Consider the following 15184-nt stretch of genomic DNA (forward strand, 5'->3'; position numbering starts at 1 on the left):
TGGCCATCTGTTAGCTGAAAATATCATGTCTGAATGATTTTTTGACAGCCTGACATCAACTCTGGCATCTTTATACCAGCAGAACATCCTTGTACTCAAACTACTACTGAGAATAAAATTGTTTTAAAATGAGTAAAAAGCTATAAATACACTAAATTGGAATTTAACCAAAATTAAGTTCTAAGTTCTCTGGCAGAAATTTTCAAAAGCATTGCACATATCAAACTTTACAAAAAAAACCACACAATTACTAAAAGCAACATTCAAAAGAATTCAGTAACAACTATGCATTTAATCACCCTACACACGCAACTAGGAATCAATTTAACATGCATTTTAACTAGTAAGCGCCCTTTTTTTTTTTTTTTTTTTTTTTTTTTACCTGTACTGTTTTTAACTGTTGGGTCTGTAACACAGAGGGCTGAGTTGTAGTATTAATCAGTTGACTTCCTGGGGTCAATGCTGAGACACCAATGACAGGTTTCACCTCTGGCCTCCCTCCAATGGTAACTACTTTAATTTGCTGCGGTGGTAACTTAGCATCTCCTGACTGGGCCTGAGTTGTAACTTTCTGAGCCTGGGGTTGGCTATGGGGTAGTGCTAAAACAATTGGTGAACCAGACTTGCCCAAAGTTGTTAAAATTAACTTCTGTCCATCTGGTTTAAGGGTCTGATTGCCAAGTTTAAGATCAGATGTCTGTGATACTTTGTTTAAAATAATCTGATTGGCTGATATAGTCACAGGAGTCTGAGCACCAAGTTTTTGAAGGCCACTTGGAAAAGCTGGTTTCACCGTGGTATTACAATCTGCTTTAGTAATTGTGGTATTCACTGCAACTTGGTTAGTGTGGTTACTGTACACTGTTATTGGTTCCGTGGAAATGGGCGTGGCTGTAGAGTCACCAGTAGAATTTATGTTGACAATTTCTTCCAGTTCTGTCTCCATGGGAATTGGGGATGAAACAATAACAGCCTCAATACTATCATCATCCACTAAAGTTATACCAGTGTCCATTATCTCCTCTGGAAGCAAACTATTCACCTCAGCTGGCACCACCTCCATGATCGTTCTCCTGCTAGAAAGTTGATCAGGCACTGCAATAAAATTTGAAAAATGAATAAATTACTAGGTTTCAAAACAGATTTAAGAGAAGAAAAAAAATTATTCAAGAAAAATACAAATGACAAAACAAAAATTTTTACTTATGTATAACTGAATGAAGGACATTCCTGATGCATATTTGGGTTAAACCATTTTAACAAATCCTCAACCTTCAAGAATCTGAAATATAAGTCATATGGGACACAAAACTAAAAGCAAACATTCTCATTCGCCATGTCTCAACCCAAAAGTATACTGCATTCAGGCAACACTAAGTCACATAATTACAGGAAACTCCTTTCCAGTTCCTGCTCATAAATAAAACCTTTTAATCTTTGACATGTCTGATCATCTTACTTCTTCCCAGTTATGGGTTTTGTTTTTCTTTTTCCTACCGACAAACTTGAAAACTGCTGATTTGCACAAGGAAATAAAGATTTAGATATAAACAGATTTTAGACAACATATTCAAATCTCCAGTGAGCGAGGTCCTAAAATGAGGTTACTAAACCATTTATAAAAATCCATTAAGATGGGGAGGCAGAAGGGTGAGCTGTGACAAAGCGAGAGAGAGGCCTGGACATATATACACTACCAAACGTAAGGTAGATAGCTTGTGGGAAGCAGCCGCATAGCACAGGGATATCAGCTCGGTGCTTTGTGACCGCCTGGAAGGGTGGGATAGGGAGGGTGGGAGGGAGGGAGATGCAAGAGGGAAGAGATATGGGAACATATGTATATGTATAACTGATTCACTCTGTTATAAAGCAGAAACTAACACACCATTGTAAAGCAATTATACCCCAATAAAGACGTGAAGAAAAAAAAATCCATTAAGGACTCAAATTAATGTTAAAGGAGTTTCTAGAGTAATCCATCTCAGCAACTGTAGGTCAAATGGCTTATCTGGCCCAAGTTTGATCAATTTGCTTCATACTAAAGAAAGCTTTATTTGGAAAGAAGATTCTCAAATCCTCCTCAGCCATTCAAAATGTCACAAAGGGAACCATTTAAGAGGAATACAGCTAGGCCCCATAAAGAAAAAAAAATGGTAATAATAATAAAGCAGATTACGAACAAATCAGAACTGCAATGCTTTCAGCCAAAGGTCATGCAGAACTTCCAATAAAGGAGTCAGTACCATTATCTTCACATATTAAAGAGTTCATCATATTTATGACTGACTAAATAAGTTATCTGCCCAGAGAACGTCTAAGATCCATAGGAACCTAATCAGTAATTCTTTCTTTTCCCTTTTTTTAAAAAATATAAACATGCAATACCCATTCCAAGATTAAGAGTAACAGACATGAACAGCAAATTATAATTATTAGCGTTGACAAATACTAATACTGCCAAAATTAATCTTCATTATTGAGCACTTACTATCTACCAGTGATGGCATAATTTAATTTAATCTATCCTGACATAACTTAATCTATCCTGACAACTCTAATATGGTATCATTATCACCTCCATTTTACATATGAGGAAACCTTAGAAAGGTTAAACTATTTGCCCAAGGTCACACAGCTACCCAGTAAATGATAGCCAGAACTCAAACTCAGGATATGTTTTATGACACAAAGTTCATAATTTTAATCACAAAATTTACTGCCTTAAATTTTTACCACTGGTATTTTTAAATTGAGAAAAAAAAAAAGTCTACTCCTTTACAGTCAACCTCCTACCCCAAAATCCTACTCTACACAACCACGGGTCTGTTCTATCACCTCACTAGATTAGTGTTGCCTTTTTGCCCATTCTAGAACTTCATATAAATGGAATCATATATTACATACTCATGACATAAAGGAATATACAGTATAAGCCTTTTCCCTCAGTATGTTTTTTAAGATTTATCTTTATTCTTACCCTTATTAGCAGCTCAGTTCCTTTTCATTGCTGAGTAACATTCCACTGGATGAATCTACCACAAGTTGTTTATCCATTCATCTGTGGATGGACATTTGGACTGTTTCCATTTTGGGACTATTATGAATAATACTGCTATGAACATTCAAGTTTTTTATGGATAGATATTTTCATTTCTTTTGAATAAATACCTAGAAGTGGACTTGCTAGGTCATAAGATAAGTTTATTTTTAACTTTGCATGAAACTGCCAAACTACTTCCCAGCTCAGCTGTACCATTTTGTACACCCACCAGCGATGCATGAGGCTCCCAGCTGCTCCACATCCTCGCCAGCAACTGGTTTTGTCGGTCTTTTTAACTTTAGCCACTCTGGTGGGTGTGAAGTGGTATCTCATTGTGGGTTTTTTTCTTTTGCAGTACGCGGGCCTCTCACTGTTGTGGCCTCTCCCGTTGCGGAGCACAGGCTCTGGACGCGCAGGCTCAGCGGCCATGGCTCACGGGCCCAGCCGCTCCGTGGCATGTGGGATCCTCCCGGACCAGGGCACGAACCCGTGTCCCCTGCATTGGCAGGCGGACTCTCAACCACTGCGCCACCAGGGAAGCCCTCATTGTGGTTTTAATTTGCAATTCCCAGATGACTAAAGACGTTGAGCATCTTTTCATATGAATGTTATCTATTTGTGTATCTTCTTTTAAAAAGTGCCTGTGTTAAAGCCTTTTGCCAAATTTTTAAAATATTGGGTTTTTTATCTTCTTGTTGAGTTGGATGAGTTCTTTACATATATTGCAAAACCATCAGTCACAGTAACTTGTAGCTCAGAGGAATCACTAAGGTTTCCAAAGTATGAGCACTTCTCTAGATGCGGCTCTTCCTAATCAATAGAATCCCCTCTGGCACTTACAGAACAGGGCATTTACAGACAGGCTCTTTAAAACATCAACACCAATTATACTTTCTGCAGTGGAAGCCAGATAACAGTACACAACAATAAACGGCCTCACCCACAGTGCCACATTAGCTTCCCTTCCCTACCGTGGACCTTGCCCAAGGCCTGTCAGTTGTCTCTGAACATTCCATCCCCCATAGAACAAGGTAGGATGATGACTTGGGTGTCAGCATCCAACACAACCATAAAAGTTTGACTCCCTCTTCTCCCTGAAGTTCCCCCAGCACGTTTAGACAGATGGGTGTGGCCTCTGGTCTCCCTTAAGGATAGGGAGACCTCAGCCCAACCCTTATTCATCTTTCTCCTTAAAACACCTGAAGTCAAGGTGTAAGAGGAGGAGAGGTCACCCCACGGAAGGAGACAGTGGTCAGACGGTGCATTTACTTTCAGTTTCAAGCCCCCACACTTGCAGCTCAACCAAACAAACTTCTAATGTTTTCGATCCACCCAGATCCTCATTTCTAACATCATTTTCTCAGCTTTGGGGACTCCTTCACTCAGCAGCTACAGCCCCACCGCCCTTCTGCTAGGGCCATGGAGTTGAGTGTACAACAACCAAGGTAACCATTCAGGCTATCTCTCAGCTCAGCCCCTAAATATTCATTAAGAGGTAGAACACCAAAGGGCTCCTACTTCCCTTGCCTCTGCCACCCTTGCCCACCACTTGGGTGAGAGCATTTGCTGCCAGATGCCAGAGAGTCTTTCAATATCCCCTAGCCCAGCCCTCAAGGTCCTCATCCTTCCTCTTTCAAAAAGCCATGTCTCTGTCAGCACTCCATTCTTATGGCTAAAACTGTCAAGTACTGGGAGGGGGCTGAGATTTTAGCCTCTCCTTGCAAGCTAACAAAGTAGCCTGTCACTGTTTCGTGGATACTGGCGGACAACACAGTAGGCCTAGGTCAGAGACACAGGACTTACTACTCCAAGCACAGCAAGGAACATAAGTATCATGCGTGTATCAGTTCCCCTGTTGCCCCCAAGTCCTACAGGGCAGATGTGGAGAGGAGCCCAGGTAGACACTGTGCAGGCAGGTTTGCATCACAACTGAGGGACCCTGAGCTTAAGGAACCTGAATCATTTATAACCTGAAGCACACCTGCCCTTTGTCCAAAGGGCGATATTATCTTTACTATACTGGACAATAAGCAAATCTGCCCTCTGCAACAGCAGGAGTCGCTAACTATCATCCAAGGCTTTATGCTATACAAACATCCTGGAAAAAATTGTTTAAAAGGGCTGTCACACTACTGGCCTGCGCTCTAAAGCCTGCAAGCCACAACTACTGAAGCCCACGTGCCACAACTACTGAAGCCCTCATGCCTACAGCCCGTGCTCTGCAACAACAGCTCAGTTTGAAGTGAGAAGCCTGCGCACCAAAGCGAAGAGTAGCCCTCGCTCGCTGCAACTAGAAAAAGCCCGTGCGCAGCAACAAAGACCCAACGCAGACAAAAATAAATAAAGTTTTTTAAATAAAAAAAAAGTAGAAAAAAGGGCTGTCACCGCCTCACTTGTAAGAAGTACAGAAATGCAAAGACCCAGGGAAAACTGTTTCCCAAAAGTATCTCTCTCTACTTATTTATTTTAGCAATGTTTTTTGTACTTCTAGTGTATAGGTCTTCTTTCTATATATATTTTGGTAAATTTATCCCTAAGTGTTTCACGTTTTTTTGATGCATTGTAAGTGGTCTTTTTTTTTTTCCATTTTCCAACTGTTTGTTGCTAGTATACAGAGATTCAACTGATTATTTTATATTGTCCATGTATCTAACAATTAGCTAAACTCACTAAATCTCGATGTAGAGCCCTTAGGATTTTTTAGAAAGATAATCCATGGTGTCTGAGAATAAGATCAGTATTTCTTCCTTTCCAATCTGCATGTCTTTTGTTTCTTTTCCTTACCTTACCGCCCGCACTGGCTAGGACCTACAGTAAAATGTTGAATAAAAGTGGTAAGAGCAGACATCTTTACCTTGTTCCCAAACTTACCCTTAGCTGTAGGTTTTTCATAAATTCCCTCTATTAGGTTGAGAAAGCTAACTTATAGTACCAGTTTGTAGTTGTTTCTTTTTTCAATCATAATCATAAATGGATATCTAATCATACGTTTTTTCCTACAACTAGTGAGATAATCATATGGCTTTCCTCTTTTAGTCTGGGAGTTATATTGATTTTTTATTAAGCCAATTCTGCATTCCTGAAATAAACTCCACTCAAAATTATATAAAATTGTATAAAATCATATTTTCTATATATTGCCAAATTCTACTGGCTAATATTTTGTTAATCAATTTTGTCTATACTCATGAGGACTACTGGTCTGTAGTTTTTTTGTAGTGGCTCTCTGGGGATAATGCTAGTCTAATAAAATGAGTTGGGAGGTCTTCACTCCTCTTCAATTTTCAGGAAGAGTCTTCATGGAATTGTTACAATTTCTTCCTAAAATGTTTGTTAGAATTCACCAGTAAAGCCATCTAGACATAAAGCTTTCTTGTGAGGTTTTTAACTATAAATTCTATTTCTTGAATACGAGTAGGGTTACTCGGGTTATCTCTTTCTTTCTGAGTGACCTTTGACATTTGATAGTTTGTATCTTTTAAGGAATCTGTCTATTCCTCTAAGTTGCCAAATTTATTAGCATAAAGTTATACAAAATATTCTTTTATTTTAATGTCTGTAGAGATAGCAACTCTTCCATCCTCATTTTGGTAGTTTCTGTCTTTTCTCCTTTTTTTCTCTGATCAGTCTAGTTGGAGATTTTTCAATTTTATTGATCTTTTCAAGAACGATTTTGGCTTCATTGATTTTTCCCAACAGTTTGTCCATTTTTTACTTAACTATTACCTTTATCTCCTTCCTTCTGCTTACTTTAGATTTTTTTCTAGAAGCTTCAGATGGAAGCACAGATCAGGATTCGACAAACCATAGCCTACAGACCAAATTAAGCCCACGGTCTGTTTATGTATTTCTCTGCAGCTAAGAATGATTTTTACATTTGTAAATAGTTGGGCGAGAGTGAGTATATATGTGTGTGTGTGTATATATATATATATATATACACACACACATATATATATACATATATACATATATATATACACATATGTATATGTATATATATATATATACACAGACATATATATACACATACATATATATACACTGTGTATGTGTGTGTATACACACACACACACACACACACACACACACACACACACTACCCTACAAAGCCTAAAATATTTGCCATCTGGCCCTTTATAGAAAAAATCTGTCAACACTTGGTTTAGATCATTGATTTTAAACCTTTGATATTTGATAGTTTGTATCTTTTAAGATACTTGTCTATTCCTCTCAGTTGCCAAATTTATTACCATAAAGATTTTAAACCTTCTTTTCTGAAATAAACATTTAATGTTAAAAATTCCCCCAATGCTACTTTAACTGCATTCTACTAATCTCAATATGTTTTTATTATCATTCGCTTCAAATGTTTTCTAATAGTCCTTGTGATTTCATCTTTGATACACGGAAAATAAAGAAGTGTGCTATTTAATTCCCAAATATTTGGGGATTTTCTACCTTTTATTATTGATTTCTAATTTGCTCCTACTATTGTCAGAGACTGTAATTACCATTTCCATCATGTGTAGATGGAATTTAGAGACTAGTTTAAGGCTCAGTGTATGGTCCATCTTGGTGAACACTGCACGTGCACCTGAAGAGAACATGTATTCTATGGTTGCTGAGGGTAGCACCCTATAAAAGTCAATTAGGTCAAGTTGGTTGATAGTGTTGTGCATATCTTCCATAGTCTTTCTTTTTCCTTTTCTATCAATTACTGAGAAAGGCTGTTAAAATTCCCAAATACGATTGTGGCTTTGTCATTTTCTCCTCTTTTATGCATTTTTGCTTCTTCATATATTTTAAAGCTCTGTTATTAGGCAGAACATGTCTTCCTATTTGTCCTATTAAAAGGAACTAGGAGCTATAGACCTAGGAGTCTCCCTTGGAAGTAGGAGTAAAGTTCAAACTTGTAACAAGAAAAGGTCTGATTCGTTTGGCCAGTCTCTAAGCAGTATGGGCTGTGCAGAGTTCAGGAGCCAGCACACCTCACAGGCCACTGAGCAGACTGTGATAACTGCTTTATGATTAGACATCCATATCTGTTTCAGTCAGGGTCACATGCAGGGCATGGTGGCCTATGCGAAAAGAAACTCTCAAAAGGAGCTTGTGGGCATGGCAGGAAAGGGTTTGGCCATCTAGTTACATGAATCATCACTCTAATTTTATCCCTTAGGAATGGAAGATATGTACTAGCACATGCAACCTCATCATCTCTGTGTTGAGGACCACTCCAAGAAAAGAGAGGATCTTCACAAGCCAATGGGACTGAGGAGCTTTAGTTTACCACATCTGTATGAAAGGTTACCTTTCAAGGTATGGAGAGAAAAGAATATTGAACATACAATGCACTCTCCATGCCTCCAACATTTCTGCTCATAAAATCAAGTTCTAAAAGCCTTAGTTTTAAACTTATTTATGTTTTTTATCAGCATTTAATTAATATGTATTGCTTCCCAACTTTGTGGAGGGAAATTAACCAGACAGACCTCGGAAATCAACAGAAGAGTGGCATGATCACAGCTGTACTTTGGGAGGATTAACTTCATCTCAGTATTTTATTGGACTGGAGGCAGGGAAATCAGTTAGAAGGCTAGTACAGTAATTAGTTCAAGACAGAGATAAATGGAGGGACGGATTTAGGGCAGTAAAAGAAATGAGTTAAATATAATATAAAAAATAATATAAGATAGAAATGATAAATGCTCTATGCTTTCACATTTTTAAATGGTTTCTTAGAGAATATTACCAGTGCTGAAACACTCTTCTTTCCCTTAGTTACAGGTGGAGGACAACCTGGTAAACAACTGTTTTCATTCTTGCACATACTAATATAAAATGGTGATGACCTATCATCATATTATAGGTGAGTAATTGGTCAGATGTTGGGACAGAAACATTTGAATGTTTAAGAATTACACTTTTGTACCTAGAGCTTACCACCAGCACTATCTGGTTAACTATACTACTTGGATTTTAGCTTTCATTTCTAAGATCAAACATCAACAACTCAAAAACTAGGTACAGAACTACATTTCTCAAACTAAGGTGGGAGCAGTGAACTATAAAACATGAGTCTTGAAGAAATTTTGAGAAGTTCATATTTTCATTTCAATAATATATATTTTTTAAAAGTATATTCTGGATCACCTTGATAACCACCTCATATCTACCATCAATGGTACCAGAATTAGAGTGGGCATAGAAGGGTCTTACAAGGTAAATGATATATTTATGCCAAGTGAAAGCCAAACCACCTAATCAGTGATTTAAGGAGGAAAGCTCTGCGGCATTCAAACACAGAAAAGTAGTGTAGGAGTTGAGTTATCATAGGATATACAGCATATAGAAAACTGCACACCTAGCCAAGGCCCACAATAGTATAGTCACTATGCAAAGAAAGATTTCATTTCAGCAAAACAACATCATCCATCACCCTAAATTTAACTGGTTTTACTGGCTTTATAGTTTTGTTTATATTTCATTTATAAATTTACTTTTCTTTTATACTTCCATATAAGCAATAACCATAAGGAATTTATATACATCTAAAAATTAAATATTTTAATAAAATAAAACTATTTAGGCCAATACTGAGGATCCACAATGTTTTTTTCCCTTTAAAGGGAGATTGTATATTATTCATGCTCAAGATTAACCTGGTGGAAAAAACATGGGGATTCACATCAGAAAGATCTGCTTCCAAATCTTGACTCTCCTAGTTGCTTATCATGTAACCCTAAGCAATAATCTCTCTAAGCCCTAGTTTTTTGGGGTTTTTTTTTTTTGCAGTACATGGGCCTCTCACTGTTGTGGCCTCTCCCATTGCGGAGCACAGGCTCCGGACGCGCAGGCTCAGCGGCCATGGCTCACGGGCCCAGCCGCTCCGCAGCATGTGGGATCCGCCCGGACCAGGGCACGAACCTGTGTCCCCTGCATCGGTAGGGGGACTCTCAACCACTGCACCACCAGGGAAGCCCTAAGCCCTAGTTTACTTGCAGGGTTACTGGGAAGACAGTTATGCGGTACAGTAAAGCTCAAATGAAAATTCTTCTCTTCTTTTTCTATCTAAATTAGCTTCTCCTGATTTCTCCCTTTTTTAAAAATTTTATTTACTTACTTACTTACTTACTTAATTTATTTATTTATTGGCAGCTCCACATGGCATCTCAGTTCCCTGACCAGGGATTGAACCCTGGGCGCTGGACAGTGACAGCATGGAGTCCCTACCACTGGACCACCACAGGGAATTCCCTCTCCATAGAACTTTTAATCTGTCATATATCATGCAGATTACACCTTCACAATGTCTCCTTCCCACTGTAACCAAGAGTTTCCAAATCTCCAAAGCTCAGAGCCAACTACGTATTTTTACCTTTATCTCCTCTCACCTGCAATACCTCCTACAGAAAAAGCTACAGGACTTATCTCCCTCAAGTGCATCTCTGAGGCTGTCACTCTCCTACTCAAAAATTTTCTGTAAGTCTCAAGGCCTTCTGTATTAAGGTCCTACCCAACCTAGCAACTTTATCTCCAATTCCTAAAGTGAAAGTTTCCTGAGGCAAAGATACTGAGGTATCGCCCATCCCTAGCATAGTATGTGACACATAATAGATACCCAATAGTAATATTTGAAAAAAGTAACAGGAATCTGTAATGCTCCTCTCCACCAAAACAGACGACCGACTACCTCCACTGGCATAACTCTTCATTTCTTTCTAACACACTTCTAATTATTAATTGTTTTAACCACAATAATCTAAAAGCTGGTCTTGAAAGACAATCACAAGGAATCACAAAAAGACAATAGCACTCGGTGATTTAAAAAAAAAAAAAGAAAGCCAGTGAAAAAGCATTAAATCTCCCTCTTTATTTTAATTATTTTAAAAATTCTTAGTTTTACTATTAACTTAGCAGCTTGGTTGGCATCGCCCAAATAACTGCAACATAAACATTATAAGAAAAAACAACAACAACAAAAACAACCAAATTCCTACTGGATAAAACGAGAATATCAGGGAAAAAAATGATTTAGAAAATTCATTAACTAAAACCTCTGAGTACATCTCAGTTATTTCCCGTAAAAATTTTTTTTGGTCTCTTATTCTTCTAGTGAATGAATTCGGACACTCAAATGTCCAAGCTATACACACAAATATTTCCTCTCTGAATAAAACACTCAGTGAATAATATTGTATGACATACTATGACATCATCTCTTTGTAGGAAACTTGGATAAGGAAAATCACTGCTATCATAAACATGACCAGGGGCCATTTCTTAAACATTCACCTCTCTGTTCACTCATATATTCAACCTTCCAGTGACCCAACCTTCCACTACAAAAGCTGGAAAAAAACAGAGGGCCCCAAATTAATGTATAAAAATTTGATTCACATGTAACTTTTCAGTAACACTACTGTTGGGGATCTGCAGCACAATCTAAAACATACATGAATCTTTAGGTAACCTAACAAAATTAGACAATGGCTGTCACAGAGTCAATCAAGCCAATTCTCCAGCTCTTTAAACAAAGGGCTAACAAGTCAAGTATGTAAAATAAAACAGAGGTCTCAATTTATCTTTAACCAACTTAAAATTTGACTTGTATCAAGTGCGAGCATCAAGCCATCACAACTTCCTTCTTAATAATGAAGGTAAAACTTGTGAACAAAAATAGAGCGCCCAGAGCTGCACTTCACTTGGATCATAAAATCTACTGTGAAATTTTCCATAACTTTACTCTCTGAATTCATGAAATGGATGAGAGGCAGGGAAAAACATGGATATCAAATATGACTGACAGTATCTCAATTGTTATTTGCCAAATGGCAGGGCCCAAGGGGTCCTCTATAGATGACAGAGCCATAAAAGAAAACGACAACAGTTTTAATGATTACAAAACTGGTCCATATGCTCAAAAAATGTGAACATCCACACCCCAACAAGTCACAGACTATGATCTAAGACACAGAGCTTAAATGCAGAATAAAATGTCAATGCTCTGCCTCCCTAAAGAAACATACAACCCCATAAACTGCTGAACATCATCAAACCAACACCCGCCAGAGTGGATATTTTAAATATTAAATCAGGTAATCATGATAACTGCTAGCGGTTCATCTAGGCCTCAGCAGCAGCCTTAGGTGTAAGAGCAAACTCAAGCCCTCTTAACACTCAAAGAATAATGTTGATGTCATTATGAGGCTACTGATTCTTTGCCCTCTGAACTAGTCATTCCCTGACCCACGACGCAATTCTTCTCCCACCCACCCCCTCCCCCAAATAAAGAGAGCTCAAAACAGAGCAGCCCTCGGGTATCCCCTTCTCCTCTACCTCCGGCGGCTGCCGCTGTCTCCTCCCTCCGGCTCCGAGGTGGGGACTCCAGAAGGTCCCGGGCAATTCCGAGCCCGGGCGGTGCTTGTTTTGCCTGTGCACGGTAGCTCCGGCCAGCCGCTTCCTTCCCCAGTCTGCACGAACTGGAGCGCTACAGGGATCCCGGGGGCCAAGGAGGGAGCCCGGGTGGCGACGCCGCCGCGGCCGCCGCCTCTGGTATGTCAGGGGCCGGGATTGTATTTCGAAAGATCCGCCATTTTCACCTCGTCATCACCATCACAGCTCAGCAGCTTCCCCGACAGCCGGAGCCCGGGCCGCCGCCGCCGCCGCCGCCGCCGCCAGTAACCTCCCCCTTCCTCCTCCTCCCCTCCCCGGCCCTCCCCTCCGGAGAGGCGCACACCCACATATCCGGGGAAACCTCCCGCCGGCCCCGCCAACCTTCAAATGCTCAGGGAGATACTAATGCACACACAGTCCACGCTGAGACCTTTCACCCTGCCACGAAAGATGGTGCTCCGGCGGGCCCGGTAGCAACGCGAAAGCAAGTCGTGCTACCTGCGGGGCCCCAAGTCCGGCACATTTTTGTTTTGAAGAGCAAAAAACATGCGGAAGGGGGCAGAAGGGCAATAAAGAGCCCAAACTCTCTCATTTTCAGGAAAGCAACTTGAGAGAGTTGACGGAATGCCTTTTATTCACTGTGTCCCTCTCAGACACTAAAAACAGGATCAAGACCTTTAATGCCATTCACCAGCTCTGACATTTTCCTCCACCGTCAGCACTACTTTTGACAGAATGGGCTACTTCCAACTGCACGTCCGACCTCTCTGATACATTTGTAAGTTACAGGCATTGATTCTCACGCAGATACTGTAGTCAAAAGGTCTAGTTTTCAAATAAATTTCTCAACTATTTTCCACTTAATTTCGTCTGATCATTTCTGTCCATAAACACTGTGACTTCCAGTTCGTTTGTCATTAGTTTAAGACGTCAAAGTGCCACTAGGTTTAAAATGTACTGAACCTATTCATAAGTGAACAATTTCTAAAATACAGAAAATATACCTCTAAGTTAAAATTCTTTGCCAAATGCTTTTAGAATCTAAGTCACCAAATTAAAAAAAAAATCTGCCGCTGATATGTTTATTTGATACTGTGAAAATAAGCAGCTTGCTTCAGAGCAAGACCCTAGAGTTACCCACCCAGCTCCACCAGCTCCTCTCATCATGCAGTTTAATAAATAACTAAAAGAGAATATACGCAAATTTTAATCATCAAAGAAATATCAGGAAAACATAAGCTGCAAGGCTTCTGATGGGAACAGAATTTAAAAAAAAAAAACTAAGTTGACTACCTTTGTTAATTTCAGATTTGATAACCACCCATTGAAAAGCTGAATTCTATACCTACCATTCAACTACAGCATAAGCTCTAAAAGACCTGTCTGAAATGAGCAAATTGAATTTCAAGGTTTCGAACAGAGCCACTCTACCGCCTTTTTTAAAAGTTAGTTTAAAAAGAGAAAGGCAGAAGTTGAAAAAAGGCATTTAATTTCCTTACCTTGCTTGAATGACAACTCCATATGAAAGTCGGTAGCTTCAGGCTTAAACAAGTACTATCACCCAGCCCAGTCGCCGTTTCTATATGCAGCCTGCTAGACTCTGAGAGTATCAAGTCTTCCCAATTTCTTTATCTTTAAACTTTATTTCCCCACGGCCATCCCTGTTCACCCCCACTCTGCTTGGTGTTTACCGTTGGTTGGCCAAGCTAAGTCTTGGCCCGCTCCCTTCCCCCGTGCACCTCGGGAACATTGTGACATTTGACTGGTGGGCTTCGCGAGGAAAACGGACATACACGAAGAAGACACCATACAAAGGGGCATAGGAAGAACGGGGCGGCGGGCAGTAGGGAAAGGAGGAGCTGGTACAAAATGACACAGCAGCAAAACCGGTTCCCAGAAACCCGAGGCCGACACGGGGGCTCCTCGGACCGCGCAGTGTGCGTGTCAACAGCCGCGGGAGCCCTTCCTCCAGACCGCCGGGAAGGGCGGGCTGCCGGCAGAGCGCCGGCCCCGCTGGGTGACAGCCGCCCTCCCGAGTGCCGGCGGGAAGGGGCCGAGCCCGGAGGATCCTCCCTCCCCTGCGGCCCAGGGATGCGGCGCGGCGTCCCCCAGACTGCAGGTTCCCGCTCTCCGCCACTACCCACTAGCCCGGGCTCCCGGAGGGGGCGGTCCGGCGCCCTCCGCCCGCGCCACCACCCGCAGCGCCCCCTTTCCCGCCCGCCTGCCCAGAGGCCCCCACCCCGGGGGCTGACACTCACCAAAGCCGGCGGCGCCGCCGCCTCCTTCTCACGCCGCGATCTCTGGGCTCCCCGCAGCCGCGGCGGCGGCGGCGCCTCCAAGACACAGACCCGGGTTTGTTCAAAATCACGCGCCCAGCGCCATTCCACCGCCGCATCCCATAATACGCTGGGCCCTCCCCTCCCGCGCGCCCCTCTCCGCCCGCCCCTCCACTCTGCCCGCCCCGCCTCCACGGCTTCCTTCTCCCCGCCCTTTCCGCGGCGCCTTGCCCCGCCCCTTGGCAACCCTAGCTAGCGTCATCCCGCAAGGCGGCCGCGAGTACGCTCCTGCTCCACGTGACTCCGAGTGTGCGCTCTGTCAAAGCTTTCGCACGGAATGTTCCATCCAGCTGAAGCTGGGAGGGGGAAGGCAGGGTCGCGCACGAGCTTGGGAGGGAGTGTGTTATCTTCTAGCTTTCCTTGTTAGGAAGTCTGTGCTGTAGGTGCGATTTCCAGCATCTTGCCGTTGTTT

The 15184-nt window shown here is 41.3% G+C and overlaps 1 protein-coding gene across 7 annotated transcripts in view; it reads right to left on the reverse strand.

The window, feature by feature from the left end:
* The window catches only part of LIN54 (lin-54 DREAM MuvB core complex component), a 75690-nt gene extending 60841 nt beyond the window's left edge, over nt 1-14849 (reverse strand). The window contains exons 1-2 of one of the 7 annotated variants that reach the window (XM_067736445.1): nt 14695-14849; nt 1043-1095 (exon numbers count right to left, since the gene is read on the reverse strand). In XM_067736445.1, the coding sequence (XP_067592546.1) occupies nt 1043-1063 (21 nt within the window). In that variant the 5' untranslated portion in view covers nt 1064-1095; nt 14695-14849. Of the gene's footprint in view, nt 1-382; nt 1096-2977; nt 3002-12379; nt 12722-13935; nt 14053-14694 lie in introns of those variants that run through there. The other 6 variants (XM_067736440.1, XM_067736438.1, XM_067736443.1 and 3 more) reach the window with 6 other exon arrangements.
* Between the last annotated feature and the right edge of the window lie 335 nt (nt 14850-15184).

This window comes from Pseudorca crassidens, chromosome 4 (assembly GCF_039906515.1).
Source record: "Pseudorca crassidens isolate mPseCra1 chromosome 4, mPseCra1.hap1, whole genome shotgun sequence".
Lineage (NCBI taxonomy): Eukaryota > Metazoa > Chordata > Mammalia > Artiodactyla > Delphinidae > Pseudorca > Pseudorca crassidens.